Genomic DNA, 24,671 nt, shown 5'->3' with positions numbered 1-24,671 from the left:
CACCATAGTGTGTGTGTGTGTGTGTGTGCGTGCGTGCGTGCGTGCGTGCGTGCGTGCGTGCGTGCGTGCGTGCGTGCGTGCGTATGTGTGTGTTGACGATCTGGTGAACACACACTAACGTTCACCAAAGCCTCAGATGGAACCAGGTCTTCATGTGAGTGATTGATGACTGAAGCTGTTGTCAGTGTTACTCAAGGGAAAGTCCTGAGATTTAATTAACTGAACTACACATGCAGATTATATTTACCAGCCACAACAGTGGGGCTGGTACTGTTTATTATTTCACCTAAACAATGAATGGTGATATCCTTGCTTTTATTCTCCAGAATTGGTCAATCTCTAAAAACTCTCAATCCTACATTTCCCACAATGCAAATGGATAGTGTCTTTGTAGTTGATTAAAGGCCCTTTGTAGTTGTAGTTCTAAATGTCAATAATTTAATGTACTATATAGACTTAAAGAGTTGTACAAAACTCAGATCAGTTTCTCACTAAATTTTGTCTTCACAGTTTCATCGTCACCAACAGCGTCTCATCCCGCAGCGGCACCCTCCACTTCACCATCGAACACGGTGACCGCATCCCCCCTACCCTCAACCACAACACCGGCCTGCGGCTGCAGGACGGGGCCACAGAGACCATCACCTCTGAGCAGCTGCAGCTCACCGACCCTGACACCGCCGCAGCCAACCTGAGCTTCATCATCACAGAGCCGCCACGCTACGGAAAACTGCTGCTGAGAGGAGTCCCACTGACACCTCCGCTGAGATTCATCCAAACCGACGTGGACGAGCTCAACCTGGCTTACCGACACAACCCGGGCAGCCCAGCGGATATCGACAGGTTCTACTTCCTGCCGACTGATGGGAGCAACAGAGGATACCTGGAATTTGGACAGCTGAGAGAAGAGCCTGCTGTGTTTAACATACAGGTGAGCTGCACACACACACACACAACACACATCAAACAGTTGTATAGGAACAAGTCTAGTGTGTACAGAGACTTCAAACTGTGTCCTGAGCTGGTGAAAGTTTTCTTATTGTTTACAAATCCCATAAAAAGAGTCTCTCCTGATGACAGGTTGAGTTCTGTCAGACCAGGCTGCATTTTTCCAGTCTTCAGCCGTCCTGTGTCCAAATCTCAAAAATGTTGGCGGCCCACATCCGACCCCGTAACAGTATGGAGGCTAAATAATTTTCAGAGCTGACCATTCAGGACTGAACTGAAAGCAAGAGAAGCTCAACCTCTCTTTTTGTTTGACGGGGAGAGATCACTTTCACCATCTGTCTCTTGACTCTCTTTCATTTTAAGTCCTCCTGTTGCTAATCAGCTATCCATTTTGATTCTCCAGTTTTTGGATGTGATCTTTTTAATCAGACTGAGAAAGCAGCAAATATATGACGTGGCCTGGGCAACAGCAATATAAAAGTTCCTATCATCGGCTTATCACAGTGATGGGTATTAAAAGGAGAAAAAAAACAATCAAAGGAGTTTTAAACATTTTTCGTTTTTTTGAAATATTTAAAAACATTATTTATATTTTTGTTTTTTATAATTACATCCTTACACCAAAATTGTTGTTTTGCAAATTATTTGACAGCCCACTTGTAATACCTTCGTGGACCACCAGATGGCCCTTTCCACAGGTTGGGAACCACTGCTCCTAGAGACTGTCCTGTGTGAAAATCCAGGAGATCAGCAGTTTCAGAAACACTAAAAACAGCTGTCTGACACCAACAATCATCAGTCACTGAGATCATATTTTTCCTCATTCTGATTTAGCACTGGTTCCACATGATTGGCTGATTGGACAATCGCGTGAGTAAGCGGGTGCATAGGTGACCTGCGAGAAAGAATTGTTGGATGTGATGGATTCACAGAGGCGTACTTGTAGGAGCCGGAGAATTCAGGATGTAAACTCTGTAATTAAAGGGACTTTAACCTGTGAGCGATACTGCACGAGCTGCAAAACAGGAGAGACCACAACAAACTGTGTCACACACCCAAACTTGTGAGGACACCTGAGGCCCAGAGTGTCGGATGAAATACACTGACATCATAACACAGGTAAAATTGAGTAATTTAGTGGTCTGGACTTTCCCACAACCAGCTACAGAGCAGTACATTCTCTAATGCTAACTTTGTAGAAAATCAACAGCCTCATCCCTCAAGAAAAAAATCTGGCCAGCAAACTGAAATGTCACCTTCTCCACCTCTCCCTGTTCGCTTAAGCAAGCCCAGCAAAAGCTACAAGTAGCATTAGCTAGCTAGCTTTCCTCCCAGAAAGTGATTTAGAAATGATCGACGCCTGTTGGTGACTTTGCTTCCGCTGACTGTGATGATCACTTATTAGTGTTATTATACCAAGTGTAGGCCCAGGAATCAGATTTAATTATCCACATGACGGATCCAGACAGATCTTGAGACAGGGCCTGAGAGTGTGAAGCAGCCAGAGTCCAGGAGCTGAATCTGCAGGTTTAGAGCTTCCTGAAGAACAGTGTCGTGTCAGTGAGGCTGCTGTCGACTCCGTACTACACAGATAAATATTTGAAGAAGAGAACAGCAGGTGAGCCAAGACATATCCCCCCTCACATGTTACCTGTTCACACACACACACACACACACACACACACACACACACACACACACACAACCAGCCAGGTGGCTAATACACTGGCTGGACCAACTGTCCTGAGCCTCTGAGAGACTGGAGACTGTTTGTGATGGGATGGTGTGTTTTGGTAAAGTGTGTGTGTGTGTGTGTGTGTGTGTGTGTACATGATATGCACAGTATGTAATATTTTGCTGTGTGTGTGAGTATTCAAAGGCTTCATGAATATTTAACACACACACACAGACATGGCTGTATTTCCTCCCTCTAACACTCAAATAAAAAAAATGTCATTATTGACAAACTAAAACTGAAGGTTGAGCTTCAGGTGATGATTTTAGTCAGAGCTGAAAGTACTTTTTATTTAAATATATTTTTTTAATTAATCTGTTGTATTGTATGTATGGTTATGCAGCTGTTCTTATGCAATTATTTTCAGTATCAGTCATTCTGTTGATTATTTTTTATAGTATATCATTTTATCATTTATCATTTATCATTTATCATTTTATTTTATTTATTGAATCTGACAGTGTTTCTATTTTATGTTTTATCAATAGCTTCAAAATCAAAATAGCTGCTGATCAATGTCTACATTTTACTAATGGTTTCAGAACCAGTTTGATTAGACATAATCAAGAGATCAGAAATGAACCTGAATCAACAAAATCATCTCTGAAAATAAGTTAAAAATGAACAAAAATTTAAACAAAGATGAAAGTACATCAAATCAAAAACTGCTGAGAATCATCTTAACCCAAGGAAAGAGGAAGGAAACAGAAAAGTTTAAATATCAGCATGAGTCTGATTATCATGTGACAGCAGCGACATCCAGTGGCAGGAAGGCTGAACTGCAGTTTCTGCTGTTGGATTCTGAGTGAGAGGATTATTTATTGACAAACAGCTCTCTCTTCTCCTGTCTTCAGTCTTTCTCTATATGTGTCAGGAGGTCGAGAAAATAACAGGAAGTATAGAGAAATATGTTTTTTTATCTACTACATATATCTGACTTACTAACTTACTAACTTGATTGATCTCATGTCTATGAAATGCAACATTGCATTGTTAAAAATAGTGTGTGTGTATCAAGGACATTTTGTTTTTCATTGTGCATGTTTTTGAGGCTTTTTGAGGTTTTACTCTCATCCTCAAATGAAATATTGCAAGGTAAATATACATTATACAGATCCTATCAGAGTCTACATGCTAGCAGCTCTGTGAAGCTTTCTGCCGTTGAATTTCATGTCAGTCTATCCTGTATCTGTCAAGATATTATTTTAAATGACTGAACGAAATACACACCTACCATGGCTAAAAATGATTAACCCGGATACACACCAGAAAGTCGTCTCCTGTTTCTTGCTGCCAATACTTAACTTTCTGCTAAATTTAATTGAAATACAGTATATTAAGATTTTTTAAATATTGTGCTTACAAACCAGCAAACAGGACTGAAAACAGTATCTCTGTAGTGTAGGTAATTATCTCTATAAGTCATTGTATAATTGAATTGAAACAACTTATCTTACTTAGCTTCTTTTGAGAGATTTCTTATTGATTGTTTTTATGTCTTTATGTTTAAATTATAGTGTTTTTCCACCTTAATATTGCTGGTCTTGTAGTACTACACTCTTCTATACACCATATATCATGTATCTCTCTACGTAATCCCCCAAACAAAATTCACTTTGTTCAAACACTAGGATTCTTCACGCAGACTCTCAGACCTCTGATCCTCGTGTTGTGTTCAGGTGGATCGGGTGGACAGGGCGCCTCCCAGTCTGACCACCAGACGTAGTCCCAGCACGGTGGTGGATCTGAGCGGCGGGCGTTACGGCATCTTCATCACCAACAAACACCTGCAGGCCTCGGACCCCGACAGCCCCACAGAGGAGCTGGAGTTCTCCATCAGCAGACCTCCACACTTCGGCTACCTGGAGAACGCTCTCACAGGTGAGCTGGCTGCTCTGGTCAATAGTTTAAAGCTCCAGTAATCCAGTCTTCTCAAACCTTTATTGGGTGCACATTTAAAAATTAAAATCTGCTTTGTAGCTGTGGACCTGGTTGTTACTTTTGTCGTTGGTTTCTGCAAAAATTCCCTCCCTCACATTTTCGAATCCCCTCCTTTCTTTGTCAGATTGTAGTCTTAGCCATTCTACAGTTCAATTTTATTAGAAAGAGGCAACTTAAGCCAGTCCAGGGCCAGAGGAGGTTTGTGTTCGTAGAGTGAATGGGTCAGAGTTGTGTATCGTTGTCTGTCGTCTCGTCCTACCAGGAGCCTACATCAAAGGTCGTTTCACCCAGCGGGATGTGGACCAGCGGGCTGTGGTGTTCGTCCTCCCGGCCGACATGGAGGTAACGGCCGACAGCTTCCAGTTCCGCCTCACGGACCCAGCAGGGAACACCATGCTGCCTGAAATGTAGGTGTAGTTTTACTTGGTCTTATATCACTGTTAATTACTAAATGAATTACTAAGACTCAAGACCGACCTCTGATCCAGTGTCATCAATGGTGCAGATAGTTCCTGTTTTGATCTCTGTCTCTGAGAGTTCTACCGTCATCCCAGTACAATGCAGGTGAATTCTCCTGGTTACAACTTTGAAATATAACACACAAATAGTAACAACAAAATTCAAGAGCAAATATCTGTATAAGGATGGATAGCGCAGAGTTATAAGGAGCATCTTTTTTCAATGATTTCTTTGCAGATTCAAGGAAGTATATTCATGATGGACATTGGATATAATGGTGTCCTCAGGGAGTTTAACTCACGTTGAATTAAAAATATGTGTTTTACGTCAGTGTGTTTGGATTTGACCGAGTTATGACCCAGAGAAGGAGGGTGTTTTTTGGCATTTTGCCCTTTTATGTGATGGTTGACAGTTTGGAGAGAGACAGGACACAAGGGGCAGAGAGACGGGTATGATATGCAGTGAGACTCCCCCGGCCGGGAATCGAACTGTGGGGTCATGTATCTTTACAAGTACAGTGGGTGTGTATGTGGTGTACAGTATATGAAGGATTCAGCCGAGTGTCTCCTGCAGCCTGGAGCTGTCCTGGTCTCGGCTGGAGTTGTCGGCGACCTGCTATAGAACCTGTGAGACAGCAGGGACTCTTCAGATCCAGATCCAGCGCAGCGGGAAGAGCGTTGACCCGGCCTACGTTGCTATCCAGGTAAGATTACTGTCTGTCTGAGGAGTGTTAAGTTTTAAACAGTGCTGTTAATGAATGATGTGATCATCGTTAAGTTAATGAGTCAGTGCTCAGTATTGGTTAATGGCCTCGTTTGTGCAGGTGGAGGAAGGATCGGCCAAACACGGCAGAGATTTCACTCACAGCACAGCCGGCCTCGTCCAGTTTGACCCAGGTCTGACTCTACTGGACTCTACTCTGCTTTATTTAACACAAACACTGCCAGCTGACTGTCATTTAAACACTGATGTTTGAATCATCATCGGCTGGACTCATTCAGAAAATCTGAATCGAGTGACGTCTGGATTTTGGATCACTTCAGCAGCTCTGGTGAATGTGATGTCACAACTCTTGCTGTTAATGAATCAGGATGACCATGGTGATTTTCTTCATCCTATTTTATTCCAGGAGTCAGTGTGAAAACCTGGAACATTTACCTGGTCGACGACGGTCTGGAGGAAAACCACGAGACCTTTACTGTCACCCTGAAAAACCCGCAGAACGCCGTCCTGGGACAGAGGAGCTCTGCTAGTGTCGAGATCATTGACCCCAGAGGAGGTAAAAAAAACTATAGTAATAGTCATAATCATCAGTCAGCTGTGTGTCAGTTATGGACTGTAGAGTTGGCTGTTTAACCACTTAACATAGTGCAATATATTAGTAATATAGCAGATGAATATATAATAAATGCCTAAAATGAACAATAAACTTTTCCACCTCAGCAAAGCATAACAAATCTTTTCCACTGAGGTTTTTTATGCACAGATTGAATTTGTGAAGAAATTTATTCTGAACAAGGTGAAAAATCCAGCTGTGTTTTTGGTCACAGGTTTGCAGCTCATGCTATTCTTCAAATAAATAATTCGCATACCTTAACAGTGACGTATAAATGCAACCTTTTCCTTTCTTCATAAGTTTATAAACTGAAGAAGAAGGAGGCTTCAGGGGGAAAAATCTGGGATAAAAGGGGAAATTTATTTTTACTTAGTTATGAACAAAAATTTAAGTATTCAATAAAAAATATATATATTGAAAAAAGATCAATACACCCACACAATGAAAACTTATAATAATAATACATTATATATAATAATACATTTGGTGCTGTGGAGATAATTTTCAGATTTTGCATCCAGCACCTTTTTGTTTTGTGGTAGTTGCATATTAGACAAAATCAAACTGTGCCCTCACTGCTGTCTGTCAGGAAGGTGCGACCCTGACGACCTGGTGGAGGGGGACGTGAAGCAGCTTCCCCCACCTCCTCGCCTCCCTGATCCTCCCAGGCCGGAGGAGGAGGAGGACCCCGTCACCGACATCGAGGCAGAGCTTCTGTGGGAGACACAGCCTCACCCTCCCAGAGGGGACGTCCCCAACCGCCAGCCGTACCTGGACTACGGAGAGGGGGACCCACAGGACCAGGCGGCCCCCAGCTACAGCCACATCCACTACCACAGCAGGCAGCTGCCCGGGACAGGCACTGGGAGCACTGGGAGCACTGGGAGCACTGGGAGCACTGGACACAGAGTCAGACAAGGAGGACTAAAGGTTGGTGTTTCCTCCCGTTATAGCAGCTGGAAAAATCCCTGTCTGACCTGTTGTGAGTAATTAAAACCCTTTTTCACAGTCTTACTTCCTGTCTTGTCGTCTGACGGCTCCTGATTGGTTCAACCATCAGTTAGTAAGTTAGGATTCATTAGCACACAGGGATGAAACAGAGAAACAGAAGTTATTTAAAATAGTAAATGTTTCATAAACTGTCAGATTTCATACAGGAAACACAATAAAATATAGACCTCAGTGTATCAGCATGTGACAGTTTTCATGTATTTATTAACTGGTCACCATCAAAAGATGCTTTAAAAGTTAATTATCGTTGTGTTCTTCCAAAACACTGGAGCGGTACATGGTGTGTTACCTGCAGCAGCTGACTGACTGTGAGCAGGTGTCAGTGACTTAACACTGATTGTGTTTAGACTGTTTTACACTTGAGAGCTTCTCTTTTTACAGAACAAAACAACCAACAAACAGGTTTATCTTCCTCACAGTAAGTTACTGAAAGAAGCAGCAGCAACAGGAGGTAATGTGAGGTGTACAGATGCAGACGCCAGTCAGACTGCAGGGCTGAAACACAAGTAAAACTATTTCCAGTGATTTATTACTTCTTTGTTTATCCCTGAAACCGTCACACCACCGGTTTTAAACCATTTTCCAAAGTGGGGCAACAGTGTTCAAAGCCCCACTCAACTTTAGCAGTTTAGTGTACATGCTGAATTGTTTAAATCTACTGTACTAAGTGCACATTTTATATTTTATGTATTTTATATTTTACTAATTGTTCTGTCAAGTGTCCCGAGTGTCTGAACCTTGTGCTCATGTTCAGGTTCATCTGTCAGGAGAGAGGAAGTCTGAAGAGAAAGTCTGGACGGTAAGATTCACAGTCAGTTTCTCCAGAGCTACATAAGAACACAGACACACACTGTGTTAATGTCCTCCTCCTCCTCCTCCTCCTCCTCTTCCTCCTCCTCCTCCTCCTCCTCCTCCCCCTCCTCCCCCTCCTCCAGTTCCACAGTCTGACTCCTCTCCGGCTGGAGGAGCTGAAGCTGGGTGATGCCGGGTGGAGCTGGTCGCCTCACGGTCGCCTCCTGCAGGAGCTCCGAGTCGGAGACGCTCCTCAGATGGATCACCCAGTACCCAGACACCACCCAGAGCTACGCCAGCACAAGGCACGCGCACACACACACACACACACACACACACACACACACACACACACACACACACACACACGGCTTAAACGGCTGTTAAAAAAATTAAACACAACCTGTGAGTAAAAATGAAGTTAGTTAAGTTTCTTTTATTTAGGAAGACTCGTGACCTCTTCTGGAACAGAGACCTGAGAACATTTACGAGACTATTCAGTCAGACACCAATTAAAACCGTCACAGACATTATTCAAAATACCAGACAGTAGAAATGAGGAGCTTCAGTTGTTCATCAGCCACAAAAGGAGACAGAGGAAGAAGAAGAGGTTCAACTGATTTCCTCTCGCTCAGTCAGTTCAGTGTGAACAGAAACCTCAGTGTGTGTTTGTTTTTTGGATAAAAACACTACATAAATCCACCCTGTTCACTCATATATGGATTGATCAGCTGGTTGTCCTGCACTCACTCACATTTCAGTTCATGGTATAAACTCCTGAGTGTCTCTCTGATGTGTCTCCTCAGACGGGGAAGTCGGTCAGCAGCTCATGTCCTGACGGCTGGACTCACTACAGGAGACGTTGTTACATCCTCAGCTCGTCTGTGGCCAGCTGGGCCAGTGCTGAGAGAACCTGCTCACTGCTGTAAACACCCACACACACACACTTTTATCTGTGCTATTTTTGTTTTATTTTGACCTCATAACCTAACCTTAAAGGCTAACCTGAGGTTAGCAGTAATGAAAATTTAAAATGTATTCATTTTTATTGATCATTTTTCACACAATAATGAAGAATTATTATTAAATTATTCTTCTTTTACAAGGATTTCGTCATAAATGTAAGGAGAACCTGAATGACACAAGTTGATAAAACTAGTTTTGAATTTGTTTTAGTTTAGGTGCACGTGTATAAGTTTCACTTTACTTTAGGTTACTTTACTTTGTATGTTTGCACACACCTTTTAACTCTGATGCTAGCATTTGTTCCTCACACACTGTCAGGTTTAACAGCAGCCTGACCAGCGTGCGGTCCAGGAGAGACATGACCTGGCTGTGGAAGTTTGCAGGGAAGAAGCCATTTTGGATCGGTGAGTGACTTCTTTCATCACAGATCGCTCAGACGCCTGTTCTGATATTTTCAGATTCTCTACGACCACTGATAGTGATAAACTCTTATCTTTTTCTTTACTTCCTTGGTAACACTTCTGTGGATGAAACTTTCCCACAAGGAGGGGGGCAGGTAGTATTATAGGCTAGTTTTAGGGGTGTGGATTATACTCACAAACAGGAACACCACCTCATGAGCATGTGGTCTTCATCAAGCTAAAACGACCAATTTATGTCCAGCCTTGTTTCGTTAGGAGAGTTCGGTTAATCCAACCAAACCTTAAAGCAAATATCATCAGTCAGTAGTGTCCAATTTCCAGTCAGCTGACTCTTCTGTGTTCCTCAGGGCTGTCTGGAGGTCCAGGTCGCTGGATGTGGGCTGACGGTCGGGCGGTGTCCTTCTCCAGACTGAGGGGGGCGCCGCCGGTCCGCAGCGGGTCCGGCGACGGCTCAGACTGCGTGCTGGTTGAAAACCCCAGAAGCTGGATTTCCACGAGCTGCTCCACCGAAACTCAACACACATTCATCTGTTCATCGCCGGCTCACACTCACTGAGAGACTCATATTCACTGCTATCAGCCCCGTCATAACCCGTGACCCCTGTGAACTCTTCTTCAAATCATATTTAATGTTACGCAATGATGCTGCTCTGTACATTAGTTTTCATATTTTTGTCATAATAAAGATTGCTGCGCAAACCAAAATAAGGGTCTATACATTTAATTGTACATCAATTTTCCTGTTTTCTGTTTCAAATTTAGTTTTCTGCATGAAACAGATGTAGATAGATCCCAACTACACACCTTCTCTTGTTAAATAAGTCAGTCCAGAGTTTATATACTGTAACAGAGTGAAGCCTCTGATACCTGAAAAGACGGGTTTTTAAAGACCCATCAGTAACATTGTTCTGTGTTTTTTCCAAAGTTATTTAAATTTTCATATTATCATATATGGCAAATTATTTTATCTTTTTAAATTAATTTAAATGTTTTAAAAAACCCTTCTCTCAGTGAAAGGATCATAACCCTAACACTCCAAGACAGAATAATATGCAGGGTTTCAATCTGTAGAAATATGTTTATTTAGATCATTTAATTCAGCTGAGCAGAAATGGCTGGAGAAGCTGGGACTATTTAGTTAACTCCTAAAATGTCTTTTTTCCAGCTGGAAACTTTTCTGGAGTTGGGAAACTTGAAGCTGACACTCAGGTATGAAGGTATTTTTGGTGCAAAATGTAAAGCCTACAGACTGTATATAAAACAAATAAACATTGCCATTTTAAGTCAAAGTTGCTGGGAGCTAAATTCCAGTCTGCAGACAATTTTGTCCTCGTCAAGCTTGTAGTGCCTGCCAGGTAAATAAAATCCAGTATTCACTGCTGATAAGTGCACAGGTGAGTACAAAGTATTAATCTTAGATCTAATTGACTGACTAGTGTATCAGCTTACTTCAGTTAAATCGGTATTGGCATATACAGTATGTCGACCCTTAAGTATCAAGAAATTAAACTACAAAAATGCCAAACTAGGTTTAAGATGATTTCGAAAGTGTCACCACTACTAAGTTTTCCCATCACTGAGAAGTTGATTTTTTTATTGTAAAATGTTCAGCTTAGTATGTATCTTGGTCGCAGTTCTTTAGGAAAAAATGAATCTAAGGCATTCATATCAAGACTGTTAAAAAAAACTTTCAGCCAATATGTCAGTACTGGATTTTTCAAACTCTCAGCTCTGTGAGGCTGTGTGTACTCTGCTAAAACTGAGTAACTATGAAAAAAATGAAAATGGATCAAATGTTTACATAAAAACAGAATTCATAAAACAGATGATTTAAGGATTTTAAAGGTTTTTAATGATTTCAGGACTTGGACAAGTCACAAATTCACATTTACACACCAAGGCTGTTGTAAAGTGTCACAGATTCTCATACTCCAAGTTTCTACCCAGTCAATGTTGCAACTATAACTAAAACTACTAACAGTTAATAGAAGAGCTTTTATTCCAGATTTACTATTACATATAACTGATTTACAGCTGATAAAGCATTTACTACTTTCACATCTTTAAAGGTAACATGATGTCCATATACTGTACATCAATCACATTTCTCAAACAAGAACAGAAGTTACTCATTCCATGTTTCGTAACATCTCCTCGTCTTTATTCAGTAATTGTAATTGGACTGGTTTCATCAACCATAACTAACTATTATCCATTGTCCTGTGCATCACTGGTTGCTTCCTCCCAAGGACTAAAAATGGAAATCAACTTTTAACTATATCTGGTGCAATAAAAGTGTTAGCGAGCACCTTGATCTCCTTCTTTCTTTTTTCTCGTCTTTTGGAAAACGAGAAAGTATTATTAAGTATTATATTTTCACTTGCAGATCAATCAAAAGAAGACTGCAGCACACAACAATGAAAATAAAAACCAAAAAGTGCTAAAGAAATGTAAGACAAAAAAATGAAGTAACAAAAATAACATAAAAACATGTGCATACCACTTGTGCTCCAGGAATGAAATTTACCTCTGCTATCTGTCTTGCTTTCCATTTGTTTTAGCTATATCTAATTCGACACTTACATTTTGTATTTTCATTTGTACATAAATACATAAGGGACTGCCTGGTGAACATGTTATTGTCGCTGCTGTTAGTGACACATCTACAACAGAAAATCATAAAAAAATAACAAAAAAATGTAAGAAAGCATTTTTTTAAATAGATCAAATTTATGTAGACAGAATATAAAAAAATATATACAGCTAGTGCTACAGGTTTGCCATGTACTTCCGCAACCTGTCTTGTTTTTCATTTGCTTGTTTTAGCTATTCCTGGCACAATTAACATTATTACATGTTGTCCAAGTAAAATAAACAATGAAATAAAAATAACATAGTAATATTTTTAAGTCAAACAAAAAGTACAAAATTACTGTGTGCTACATCAGTGGTTATCATACTGTAGATGAAATTATATGAAAAGAATATAAAAATATATACAAATACATCTAGTGCTACAGGATCAGACTTTACCCCTGCCATCAGTCTTGCTTTTCATTTGCTCTTGTTTTTTTCTTGCCACTCTTATTTTTCATAATGTTCAGTTCTGTCTAGGTGTGTGCTGTGCTTTTTTGTACAAGTGATTACCCTAGTTTTCATACTGAATATCATAAGCAAGAGGTCCATTAATAGCAAAACCAAGGTAGAAAGAAACCTTTTCAGTGCTGAAGCCACTTCTTATACCAGCAACAAAAGCTGGGCGCACAGGGATTTTCAGTTTTCCATAATTGGCAAACACCTCTCCTTGCTCAATGGTTCCACTGACTCGATGAAGGCGGTTGATAATTGCTTTGTCTTTAAATATATCTCCATTCCGCCAAAGTTGTGCCAAGGTATCACGACGCATGTCTTTAAAATTCTCATCTAGTTGGGGTTTAGAAACAAGCCTCTTGAGTTCCGCTTCTTTCCCCAAGTAGAGGTGGGCAACAGTGCTCCTGTTTCTAAACAATGAAGTCAGGAACTTGCGAGATGAGTTTCGAATCGCCTTCACGTATGTCACAATTTCTGGGTTTTCCTGAGTGGGACTTGGCCAGAGTAACAGAAGAGCCAGGTAGTATGGGTCTGGGAAGGGATACCCAAGTCCTACATCTTGCAGAGTTTTCAAAAGGAGAACAGAGAGGTTGCTGTAACTCTTAACATGCTTAGATTTTGGTTTCAAAAGGTAAAGAACTATGTTTGACAAAATGTAGTTGATTGTTTCCTTTGTCTTTTGTTTTTTGTTGACAAATTGTTGTTGTTGTTGCAAGAATGCATAGCATTCTGTGATCCTCTCAATTTCTTGGGCATGTTTGTCCAAATGCTGAAGAATCCCGACGAATGTATCTGCTTGTTTCTCTTCAAGAAGCTGTCTTTTTTCTTCAATATCAATTTTCAAATTGAGATTAGGATTGTTCTGTCGTTCTTTTTTCTTTTCTTCTGGTGCGGTGCAAAAAAGAGTTAGATACCTTTTAAAATGTCCACACACAGTCCAACGATTCTTCGAATCAAATTCTGAATTGTTCCCTTTTATATATGTGAAGTAAAAGTCAAGGAGTTCAAATGTTTCTTTTACTTCAGTTTTCAAACTGACGAGAAAAGGCTCACGTTCTTTGATGATCTCCACATACCTGTTGTTGAGCTCATTGTCCGTCTTATACACCCTGGTGATTGGGATCACTCGCTTGAGAAAACTCTGGAAGTACTTCTTCTTTTGTGGATCACTTTCATCAAAGAATGGCAGTCTGCTCAATATCTCAAAGACCAGGAAAGCAATTTCCAGCACACCAACATAGCCATAAACATTATATGACTTCCTGGGATAGTCCTCTGACTCAACCTCAGCTGCTTCCTCGTCAGGTTCATCCTGTGTATTTGCCAGCTCTTGAGCCCTTTTAAAAGCTCTGATTGCATTATCTGCTATTTTGATGTTTGTGTCTAAGTCTTCTGGATTGTGTGATGTCTCCTGCTTTTCTCTGTGGATGTTAGTTTTTAAATTGCTTTTGTGGACTTGCCCAATTGTGTCAAATGTGTATGGGTTTTCTTTAATGTTCTTGGCCTTTTCAGCCCATTTCAGAGCCTCTGGGAAGTCACGTTCATTGATATACAGGTATCTCGCCAGTGCCTGAGGAATAGATGCACTTGTCACAAACCTGGATGATGCTTTTGCAAAGATTTCTTGGACAGTTTGTCTCCCTTGTTGGCTGTGGATTGTGTTTATGAGAGGAGAAAATGGTTCTCTCTCATCTCCATCTTTCTTGCGCTGCCTTTCAATCAACATTTGTTGAACTGACAGCATCAATCTGTGTTTAACAACTCCAGCACTGAAGAACAGATCACAGTGAAGAATTGCCGTAGCAATATCACTTATTTTTAAGTAGCAGCTCCTCTCTAACTCTTCCAGACATGCAGATGCAATGGAGTGATGAAGGATTCGGATTCCTTTGTATCCTCCCCATTCTTCAACCGTGTCCATGATTAGAAGGTTTGAATATGGCTTCATTCTGTCCAATACACTTTCCTCCTGCCAGCGAATCATTTTCATCCCAAAAAAGTCCTCACAGAGAGAGAGCGAGATTTCCGACTCTGCCACATATGTGTTAAGTAAGGCTAGAAAGGCAAAAAGTTGGGCCGCCTTTGTGCTGAAATCAAAGTTCTCTAGTGTGTTACGGGCGAGATCATCTACGTATTGTTTGTCGAAATTGCTCTTCATGATCATGAAGCTGTAAAAGTTCTCAGGCTTTTCATGAGTTTCTTTGAGCTCTTTAAGTTTCTTTTCAAACTCTTTCTGTTCTTCTTGTGTCAGTGAAGCAGTAATGTATTGACTTTGTGTTGGATTGAACTGTCTGTATTGCTCCTTTGGGCTATGGGATCGAACACAGTTAAGGATGATGACTTTGCAATTTTGTGTATCGTCCACATTTATGTTTAAGCTATCCTCTACACCAGCTTTATGTATCCAGTTCACAAGATCACGAGGAGTCTCCGTTTCTTTTGAATCGTCAACTAACAGCAAAACTGGAGATGGTTTCTCACTTTCAAGTTTCATGAGCATTCTGACTTGAATAGCAACTTCTTTCTTTGGCAGTGCATTGTCTTTCAACACCGCACATCTGAACTCTTGACGGAGATCCCACATCACATGCATTGCTAAGGTGGTGCCCCCACATCCCGGATTGTGGAAGAGATTGAGAAGAACACACATGTTGTTTGAATCTCTCAACCGAGATCTGATCATCTTCTTCACATTTTCATATTTGTCCCGTTTGACAAATGGCTTCTCTTTGTCTTTGTCACAGAAGTAGAAGTTCCACCATTTGACTTTGCCTCCTCTGTAGAATTCCTCTTCAGTTTTGATTCTGAAGTTTTGAAACTCTGAGCTGTTCTCATCATAGGTCTTTTCACACTGATTCAGACACAAAATATCCAGAGCCGTCATGACATCTTCATCTTTCTGTTTCAGGACGACAAAACTGGAGCCAGAGGAGGGAAGCAGTCTTCCAGATGACTGATTTAATGGCCCCAGTGACATTATAGTACCGCTGATCTCACTTAGGGTTAGTTCATATATGGATAGATGGTCAATGTCAAAGTCACACTTTTCTTGTATCAGCTCCCTCCATTTCTCATACGTGCTCTGAGATTCACAAATAGTGATGATATTTTCTTCCTCAGTGTGTTTTATGAACGACATGTAGGTGTCAAAGATTGGGTCTTTCTCAGTGTCCACAGGTGAAAGTAGAAGGAATATGACGAGACTCCTGCCATGCAGAAGAACTTCAGGGTTGCAAATGAATGAAACCAACTGTTCTACATCTCTGCAAGATTTCCTCAGCCAATTCTTATAGTCTAACTCCTTGTTTGAATCACCATCAAGGTCCTTTCTGCCATTACAGAAAACCCAACTGGTCTGTTTGTAGAGGTTAAGGTTCTTTATAACTGAGTCAGTCGGTCCTTGATACTGTGATGGGGTATGGAGATTGGCAGCCCTTAACTCTCTGTAGGAATGACACAGTCCACCTTCAGCAACAGAGTTGGGATCAAAGTCTAACACACAGAACAGTCTCAACTTACTCAGAAACTGGAGATACTGTACATGGTCCGGACTGGTCTTGTTTACAACAACAACAAATCTGTTATAGTTGTCAAGTGAGTTTCCACCACAAGTTAACAAATTCTTTAGTTTTTCCCCCTGGTTTGCTTCTTTCTTCAAAACTGCCTTTGGAAGCTTTACATGACCTGTAAGAACAATAAAATCAGAGCATTATTAACTAAAGAAATACATATTGTGGTGGAAAAATACTGAGTGATGACCCTCTGTCACCTAACTTCAGTCTTTCAAAGGCGGCAGGACAGATGAATATGGGAGTCAAATTAAGCCACAGTGTGTGTTTATGGTGATATAGGAACAGGTCACCCAGTGTGACTCAATAATGTGTTTTAAAACGTCTTTGGAACAAATAGCGCTCTATGTATCAGATTGTCTAAGTGGTTTTGATCTTTGTTGAAAGTAATAATCTCAAATATTTAATTAATTGTGTCACTCAGCATGTATCAGCAAGATATGATAGAAAACATTTAAGAGTGATGCAGATTATCAGCAAAAATACTAACCAATACTAACTAACATCTTTACATTGGTTGTCTTACCCATGTTCTTTTCCAGCTGACTGGCAAGTTCACGCTGATTGATTTCTTTTAGAATGTCTATTGTCACTTGTAAAGCCCCGTCTATCCCATAGTGGCCAGTCATTAACTCTGTGGTGTCCATGGTGTCCTTGCCCTCCAGTCGTCCCCGAGGAATAGCTTCATGCTCCGATTTTGTGTAGTCTTGTAAGTAGAAATGAAACATTTTCAGGTCTTCTTTCACAAGGTTGTCTAGAGTTTTCTGGATCTCCTCAGTGATCTTTGGTCTGTGTGGTTGGACTGTGGTCTGAAACAGAAGTAAATATGTTGTGTAAACTTTACAATTAAGTCATTGTTTATATTTGGAAAAATCCTGAGGGTTTGTTTTGACTTTATGTTCGTAAAGTACACTGATAACATTGTTTTTTGTTGCGTATCAGATTTTGCTACATCTGAAGGCTCTGTTAACAGCCTGGACACAATAATTCCACAATGTACAAAACAAGATAGAAATGTTACCGCAACAGTTTCTTTTCTCTTGATTCCCCTTGTCTTTGGCTGTTGAATTTTCTTCTTCTCTGAAACTTTCCCAAATGGCAGCTGAGCCTTTCCAGATTCATTTCCCACCATTTCATCTGTGTTTGATTGAATTTTGTCACTAACTTCTGGTTGTTTTGTTCCTTTTGCCTGAGCCAGATTAGGTTCAGGCTGAATGGGTTTGGGAGCTTCTTCTCGGTCTGTGCTGGTGTGGAGGGTGGGATGAAGTGTCGGCTCTGGTTTCTCTTTCAACTGATGGAGCTCTGACAGAATCTTTACAGCAGGACCACCTTTCACATCCAGATCCAGAAAATCCTGTTTGCTGAAGCAAACAAGACAGTCTCCAGACACATCTTCCTCATGGAGTCGTTTTGCATATTTGCTATACACCTTCACGTGCTGCAGTAACCACTGGTTCACTTGCTCCTTTGTCCACTTTTCCACATATGCTGGGAACTGTGATTCATGTTGTGATCCTTCTTTAAGTCTTTCTAGGTAAGATGTGATTTTGACAGCAGGACCATGTTTGATTCCCATGTCCAATATATCTTTCTTTTTGAAGAGAACTAAATATTCCCCCAACACGTCCTCTTCAATGAATATGTCAGCACAAGTCTTATGAACTTTGACTTTTGACATCAACCACAGGTGGACGTCTTCTGTGGTCCATGTGTTCATCAGAGGTGGTGGCTCTGGTGTTGACCGGCTCATTTTTACACACCAAGACTGAAACAGAGTGAAAAGTGAAAGTAAGAAGATTTTAGACTTTTCAGTCTAAAATTAATTGTTTGTCTTTACATTAAATATTTTGGCCAAAATCCACCCAATTGCTGACTTTTACCTATCTCATCTTCAGTGATCTGATCACAAGTGGACAGCTCTAAGCGCATCCCTCCAGACCTGGTATTATAAGAATATTATTGGTTCGTTAAGAAACTGTGGCGGGAGTAAGTGGTGACACAGGATGCATTCACGCTCACACTACTAAAAAAATGTGACCACGTGGCCAAGACAGCCTCTGAATGTGGTCTGAGTGATTGCATCTCTAATGCGTCTTCACTGCGTCTTGGTTGTGATCACCTGAGATGGATGTGAACACAGTCACGCCCACAGAAATGACAGAAACTATAGAGACAATATTTCTAAATTACTGTGCAATATGATTTATGTGAGTTTGACACTTGAAGACTGTTCTTACATTCATCTACTGAGGGTTTCTCTGGAATGAATTATATTTACATATTTAAACATTCAGGTAAATTGCATACAATACATGATAACATGATGCATCGTAATTGATACATGATAATGGACTGCGACTGCAAAATGTAATCATTTGTGTTATTTTCTTCTTTTTTTTTCTTTTCAGAAAGTCAAGTTATTTATTTGTAGACATCAAATCAGTCAATGGCCTTCGTGCCTGGGCATGTGGCCTTTGTGCTATAAACGTTTTTGTGACACCAAATAAAATAAATAATATAGAATAAGTATTTCAAAAAATTTGCCCTGAGTTTGTCAGAGCTACAAACACAGACTGATGTTCTGAAAAGTGCACTGTTTGAATTTAGTGGTTTTTCACATCAGCATGGGTTTGATCTGATGTTGTATTAAACTCCTTCTATGTTGTATTAAACTCCTTAATTTATATGCCATTAAGAGACGGTGCATTAAATGTATCTAAAAGATTTTCAAAAAACCATAGGAATGAATTGTACCCTTGCCAGATGTGTATTCTTTAAATGCACAAAGCCATGGTATACATTATGTGTTTGGTATCTGAACAACAGAAGCGAAACTTCTCACTGATCCTCACAGAAATGACACAACTGGTCTACCACTTCCTGTCTGAACAGTCCAAGGCAGGCAGAGGCAGTCCCTCTCATGGATTGCCTGTTATATGGGATTAAAAATAAGAGATAACGCCCATGGTCGGCAGCTGACAGAGTTAACCCCTTCTAAACTCAAGGCTTGTTGTCTGACATTTCTGAATCCAGTAATAACTGCTTCATAACAGTATCACTGATGTTCTGTACTTCTGTACGGAAAAAAATTCATGGTCAGTGATATTACTTATAGGTCAAGCACAGTTAAAGGAGCAACTTGGGAAATATTATTTTTTGCTTTCTTACCCAGTGTTAGATAACACTTTCACATCCGTACATTAAACATACAGCTTGCAGACAGCTTAGTTCAAAGACTGACTGCTACCCAGGCTCTGTCCAAAGGTTAAAAAAACTGAACTTTGCATATGTAAACACTGAAATGTAAAAAACAACAAGGTGTGATTTTACTGGAGGTTATGTACTGGTATTTTTTCTAATGTTCCCTTTGTGTATGATGAAGTTGCTTTTACTTCCTTACTAAATTAAAGAACTAGGATGGGAAACTTATGTAACACAAATGAGCACTGCTCGTAGCTAGAAAGTCATAGGAATTTGCAACCACACAAAAAGATGAGTGTACAACTTCCTCAACACGCATCTTAAGAATTTTCCATAGTTGATTTGTACCAATAAATCCAGGCAATTCAGTGTTTACTCGACAGATATTTGGAACTGGTTAAAGCAGAGCATTTAAATCCAGCCTAAGAATAGATTAGTCCCAAACTAGTGGCTGTGCAACTGCCCAATAAAATATAGTTCATCCACCATTAAAACCTGTTTTTAACATAACACGACACATGTAACAGTCCACCATTACATAACTCTAGTCCTATTTAAAATACTTTGACATTTCATCTACTTCCTCATATAAACCTTTCCTCTTACAAAGCAATTATCACAATAATAATCCAGCCAGCATAGTGAAGGTGTATTTGGTGTAAGTGTTCAACTGGCTGACATACAGAAGTCAATAGTTAATATTGTTTACCGCGATCACAGACACAGCAGCACCCAGTCAAAATAATCTGAACTTCAACTCTACCTGTGCCCATCAGCTCTGTGAAAAATCATATCTCAAAGCCAATACCTGTAAACTCAGACTCCGTACTATGAACCACGGAATTTCCCACATACCTAAATCATTCCTTCCTCGTCAGGCCAGGTTTTACTCCTGACTGCCTCATCTGGAACATGAGATGTCTGATGATGCTCCTAATGGAGGCAAAGCTGCACAGGAATCATTTTACTGGAGATAATGTAGAGCTAAGTAGTACAGTGAAAACCACAGCTACGAACTGTGGACTCAAATGACTGTAGTGACTCATGAGACAAAAATTCTACTCGCTGCTCTCTGTACAAGAGACTGTATCCGCTGTAAAACCACACCCACCACAGCACTTCCGTTTGCATGGCTTAAAAAATAGGTTGGAGGTTGTGTCTACCAGGCACAGAGGCTCTAATGAGAGATTCTTGCATTATGGGAAATGTAGGACACAGAGTTTGACCCACACCAGAAAATAGAAGTCAGGATATCTCCACCTCTGCTGCACCAGATTTTTTTAAAAACACCCTCAGGCCATTAACTGAAGTCCCACTAACTAATTTTTATTATGAAGCTTTCAACTGCATCTGATGGGCTTCATCTGCAGATAGTTTGCTTAGCTGTCACAGAGATGACAGATATAGTCTTCATGAAAACTGAACAAACTCTTTGCACTGACAAAGACTGTAAGATTGTAAGACATGTCCTAATATATTGACCTTGAGTTAAGACTGCAGTTGTGGAATATCCAATAGTTATTAGCACTCAGTTTAGTCTGTGATGTCCTAAAGAGACCACCGTACAGAGAAAAAAAAACCTCTTTCGATTCAGTTAACAACATGACCTTTCCTCTGGCGCCATCTACAGGACAAAACCCCACAGGCAAAAAGTTTCTCTGCAGATTTCATCCACCCAACAATCGAGTTTCCTTATTGGACTGATACCTGCGATTCTCCGTGTGCTGCGAAAACAGTGAAGTAAAACTGAATCAATCACTTTTAGAAACACATTAAAACCCTTTTACATTTTTTATTCATCATTTAAAGACAGAATAAACAAACAAAACTCAACTCTTTACTGAACATTTCATAAAGTTTTTAATTTAGGTATTTTAATCGGCATTGAACTTCAAATGTAATCAATTAGAAATGTAGAATTATTTTGGTGGCACTCTCCAGCCTCCGTAAACTCCTGCAGTACATTCAGAGATAAAACATGTCACAGTTCTGTATCACTGGCCACCACATACTGTTAAAGTCTATACATTAATTTCTTCATATACATCATCCATTGATAAAAATATTACAGTGTGAACATGTATATGTAAACTGATAGACACTGAATGAAAACACAGAGCTGTTGTGTCGTCAGGGACATGACAACGATGGTTCTGCCTCGCGTCGCCTTTCATGACAGACTTTCACTTAAAACCAGAGCCCTGAGTCATCACGCTGCGTTCACTTCACCCGGGAAAAATCTAATCACTTCACAGTTAAAAACATTCTCACAGACTCGTCGATCTGCTCCTGCTCAGCTGCTTCACTGCAACACAAACCAACATCACAATGATCACATGTAACTCCACACAGAGGCTGCTGTTGTGTGGTTAGCTGTAGTTTAAATCTGGGCTGAAACCCCACTGACTGATGTGTCCCATGAAGCTGTGGTTTAAACTGCACCTGGGTAGAGCTGAAACAATGAATTCATATATAATATTTTAATAACTGATCAGTTGTTTTGGCTGTTTTTCTACATAATTGTAAATTTTACACCTTTGGTTTTGGGACAGTTCAGCTCGACATGGGAAACTGAGATGGACGTTTCATAAACCAAACTATTAATGGAGAAAAAAATGGCAGATGAATGGATAATGAAAATAATTGTTAGTATCAGAAAATACCTTAAGAGTTGAAATGAAACCTTCTGCAGAGCTGCTTTAATTAGAGTTTCAGGTCAGAGTTCAGTGTGACGACAGATTCCTACAACTCAATCAAATAACACCAACATGGCTTAATTTCATTTCTGACTACAGAAACATTTATGAGATAATTCAGATGATTCAGATAAAAAGAGAAATGTTGTGTGAAGCTCTTCTAACAATTTAACTTTAAACACATTTACCACTTATAAAACAAGATTTATTTTTCTTAGCAAATGCAAAACAACTAAAAGATGACACATCTATACTTTTTAGGATGACAAAATATGCAAAACAATTAAGAATAATAAAAGCCTGCCGCACATTATTATTCTGCACATTTTAAAGACTGAACAGCAGCTTTTATCTACTGTCCTTTAACCTAAAGTAACAACAGACCTTTACTGAGACAAGGTGCAAAAGTAAACATCAATCTTTTTTTTCAAATGAAAATCTCGATTAATTTGATGATGTTGATCTGAAAGAATATATGCAACAGACTTTTGATACTGCAGGAGACTGTAAAGAGACTGTAATTACTGTAGGGACAAAATGGTCTCTGATGTGATGTACATTTGTATTAAGAGACAGATTTTTGTGATTATCTAAAGTCCAGAGTCACACTGTGTTAGAGGTGCTAAGATGAATACATTGATCAGTCGATTGATAGAAAATTAACAAAAACGTGAGGATTTTATCAGTGTAAACTGAAAATCTTCAGGATTTTAAAGCCAATGCTTTTGAAAAAAAAAAAAGAAGCCATTTAAAGTCGTCAATTCAGGCTCTGAAAAACAGGGACTTTTTTCAAATTGACAAATTGATCAGCAGATTAATTGATAGTAAAATAAGCCGCTCTACACTGGTATTTCTAAAATCTGTTCTCAGTGGTTCATGGTCTTCCTTCCACTAAATCTGAGGAGGCAACCTGCTCACGTTTGGTTTAGCTGCAGAAATCAGGTCCAACTGATCCAGTTTAGCTGAACTGCCACAAAGCCTGTCAGACACCTGGTGACACAACAACAGGCTCAGTGTTTTTATTATTCTAAATTAAAGTATTATTCCTGACACTCTGTTTCCAGAATTTGTAACAAACTCAAGTTCCTCAGTCTCATATTCCATCTGAAAAGAGCTGAAGCGTCTCTGAGCGACTGTGAACATGGTTTCTCAGTCAGAAGCTCAGATCTACAGTTTTTCCAGTAGGAAGTGAATGCAGCATTATTGTAACCACTCACATTAAAGAAAATAACTGACCGACCTCAGACACGCCCCTTAGTGTCTGTCGTCCTAACAGTGACCTCCTTGACCAAACAGTGCGATTAGTATTATGATGCTAGTCGTTGTCATGGTAACTTTATTATCTCTGACAGGAAATGAGGAGGAGGAGGATCTGGTGCGTTTCCTGTCGGTCTGCAGTGGGAGTGACTTAGCTGAGGATTTTGTGGTAGGGGTGAAGGGGGAGGGAGGAGGTGAACGCTCTGATGTCGGAGATGAGTGTGGTGTCCTGGAGCGACGGCGAGGAGGCGGACAAGAAGGTCAGCTCGCTGACTTCACCATAGGCCGAGGAGGAGGGGGGGTTGTCGGGGCTGTCGGTGCTGCAGCCGTTGTTCTGCTCCGGTGGGTCGTTCTCCTCCACCCCGAAACCAACCACCTGAGCAGAGACAGGAAACACGTGTGTTAAAGTGTCTGAAACTCACATCGGTGTGGAGCTGTTTTCATTCATGATGAATTTTAAAACAAGTGGTTTGGTGGTTTTTATTTATTGCTTCGGAGCTGAAGATGTGAGACATTTAAATTCTTAAAAAAAAACCAAAGCTCTTTATTGTTAATTTTTTACTTTTAAGCTCAAACATGTTTTATCTGTATTTGTTTATTTTAATAGTTTCTCATTTTATTTTATATAATTTTATTGTTATATACTTTAGTCTGTTTCATTTTCGGAGCTTTAAGTGGCCTGATTTAATTTTCATTGAGCTGAATTTTTATCTTGTTTTTTTCCATTTTACTTATTATCATTACTGCGCATCACATTCAAAGAATTTAGTTTTAACATGTTAAAGCACAATTATGTGTGCATACCGTAAATTCATTTTGTAGATAATTTTTTAGTTAATCAACAAAATTTCAGTAAATGGTAAAAAAAAGATTTCTGAGTTCAAAGCGACATTTTCAAAAGTCTCGTTTTCTCCAACCAATAGTAAAAAAAAAAGTTTAGTTTAGTTCCAGTTTACAAAGATAAAAAACAGAAAAACAGACAGAAGAGGATGATCAGCAGTTTTTCTTCATCATACAATGTAAACCACTGTTTTACTCAAAGCTTTCTCACTGTTCTTCCATGAAGAAAGTTATAAAATAATAAATATGTTAAATGGAGCTGAAATGATCAAATAGAAACTACTGAGATAATCAGTTCACTGTTAAAGTTATTTTTCTTTTGTATTAGACTGAATATCTTTTTGGCTTCAGGAAACATTTTTTTGCAACAGATCAAACAATGAATTGATGATAATTAAAAATAAACCT

The 24,671-nt window shown here is 39.9% G+C and overlaps 3 protein-coding genes across 3 annotated transcripts in view; 1 reads left to right on the top strand and 2 right to left on the bottom strand.

Annotated features, from left to right (window-relative positions):
* The window catches only part of LOC111227569 (FRAS1-related extracellular matrix protein 1-like), a 44,032-nt gene extending 33,824 nt beyond the window's left edge, over positions 1–10,208 (top strand). The window contains exons 20-31 of the mRNA XM_022753115.1: positions 511–931; positions 4,363–4,564; positions 4,887–5,031; positions 5,657–5,786; positions 5,907–5,979; positions 6,213–6,362; positions 7,009–7,365; positions 8,201–8,229; positions 8,366–8,527; positions 9,029–9,147; positions 9,507–9,592; positions 9,958–10,208. Of these exons, the coding sequence (XP_022608836.1) occupies positions 511–931; positions 4,363–4,564; positions 4,887–5,031; positions 5,657–5,786; positions 5,907–5,979; positions 6,213–6,362; positions 7,009–7,365; positions 8,201–8,229; positions 8,366–8,527; positions 9,029–9,147; positions 9,507–9,592; positions 9,958–10,166 (2,083 nt within the window). The 3' untranslated portion in view covers positions 10,167–10,208. The remainder of the gene's footprint in view (positions 1–510; positions 932–4,362; positions 4,565–4,886; positions 5,032–5,656; positions 5,787–5,906; positions 5,980–6,212; positions 6,363–7,008; positions 7,366–8,200; positions 8,230–8,365; positions 8,528–9,028; positions 9,148–9,506; positions 9,593–9,957) is intronic.
* Positions 10,209–11,445: 1,237 nt separating this feature from the next.
* Positions 11,446–20,491, bottom strand: LOC111227563 (sterile alpha motif domain-containing protein 9-like). Its single transcript, XM_022753109.1, has 4 exons — positions 20,326–20,491; positions 17,291–18,034; positions 16,796–17,078; positions 11,446–16,384 (listed from the first exon to the last, which is right to left on the bottom strand). Exons 2-4 carry the CDS (start codon positions 18,017–18,019, stop codon positions 12,759–12,761), a joined length of 4,638 nt encoding a protein of 1,545 aa, XP_022608830.1. The 5' UTR covers positions 18,020–18,034; positions 20,326–20,491; the 3' UTR covers positions 11,446–12,758.
* Positions 20,492–21,254: 763 nt separating this feature from the next.
* Positions 21,255–24,671, bottom strand: part of nrdc (nardilysin convertase) — a 26,269-nt gene continuing 22,852 nt past the window's right edge. The window contains exon 31 of the mRNA XM_022753030.1: positions 21,255–23,799. Within this exon, the coding sequence (XP_022608751.1) occupies positions 23,575–23,799 (225 nt within the window). The 3' untranslated portion in view covers positions 21,255–23,574. The remainder of the gene's footprint in view (positions 23,800–24,671) is intronic.

The sequence above is a fragment of the Seriola dumerili genome, unplaced genomic scaffold (genome assembly GCF_002260705.1).
Source record: "Seriola dumerili isolate Sdu_G_001 unplaced genomic scaffold, Sdu_1.0 BDQW01000189.1, whole genome shotgun sequence".
In the NCBI taxonomy this organism is placed as follows: domain Eukaryota; kingdom Metazoa; phylum Chordata; class Actinopteri; order Carangiformes; family Carangidae; genus Seriola; species Seriola dumerili.
This window is presented reverse-complemented; position numbering and strand designations above follow the sequence as displayed.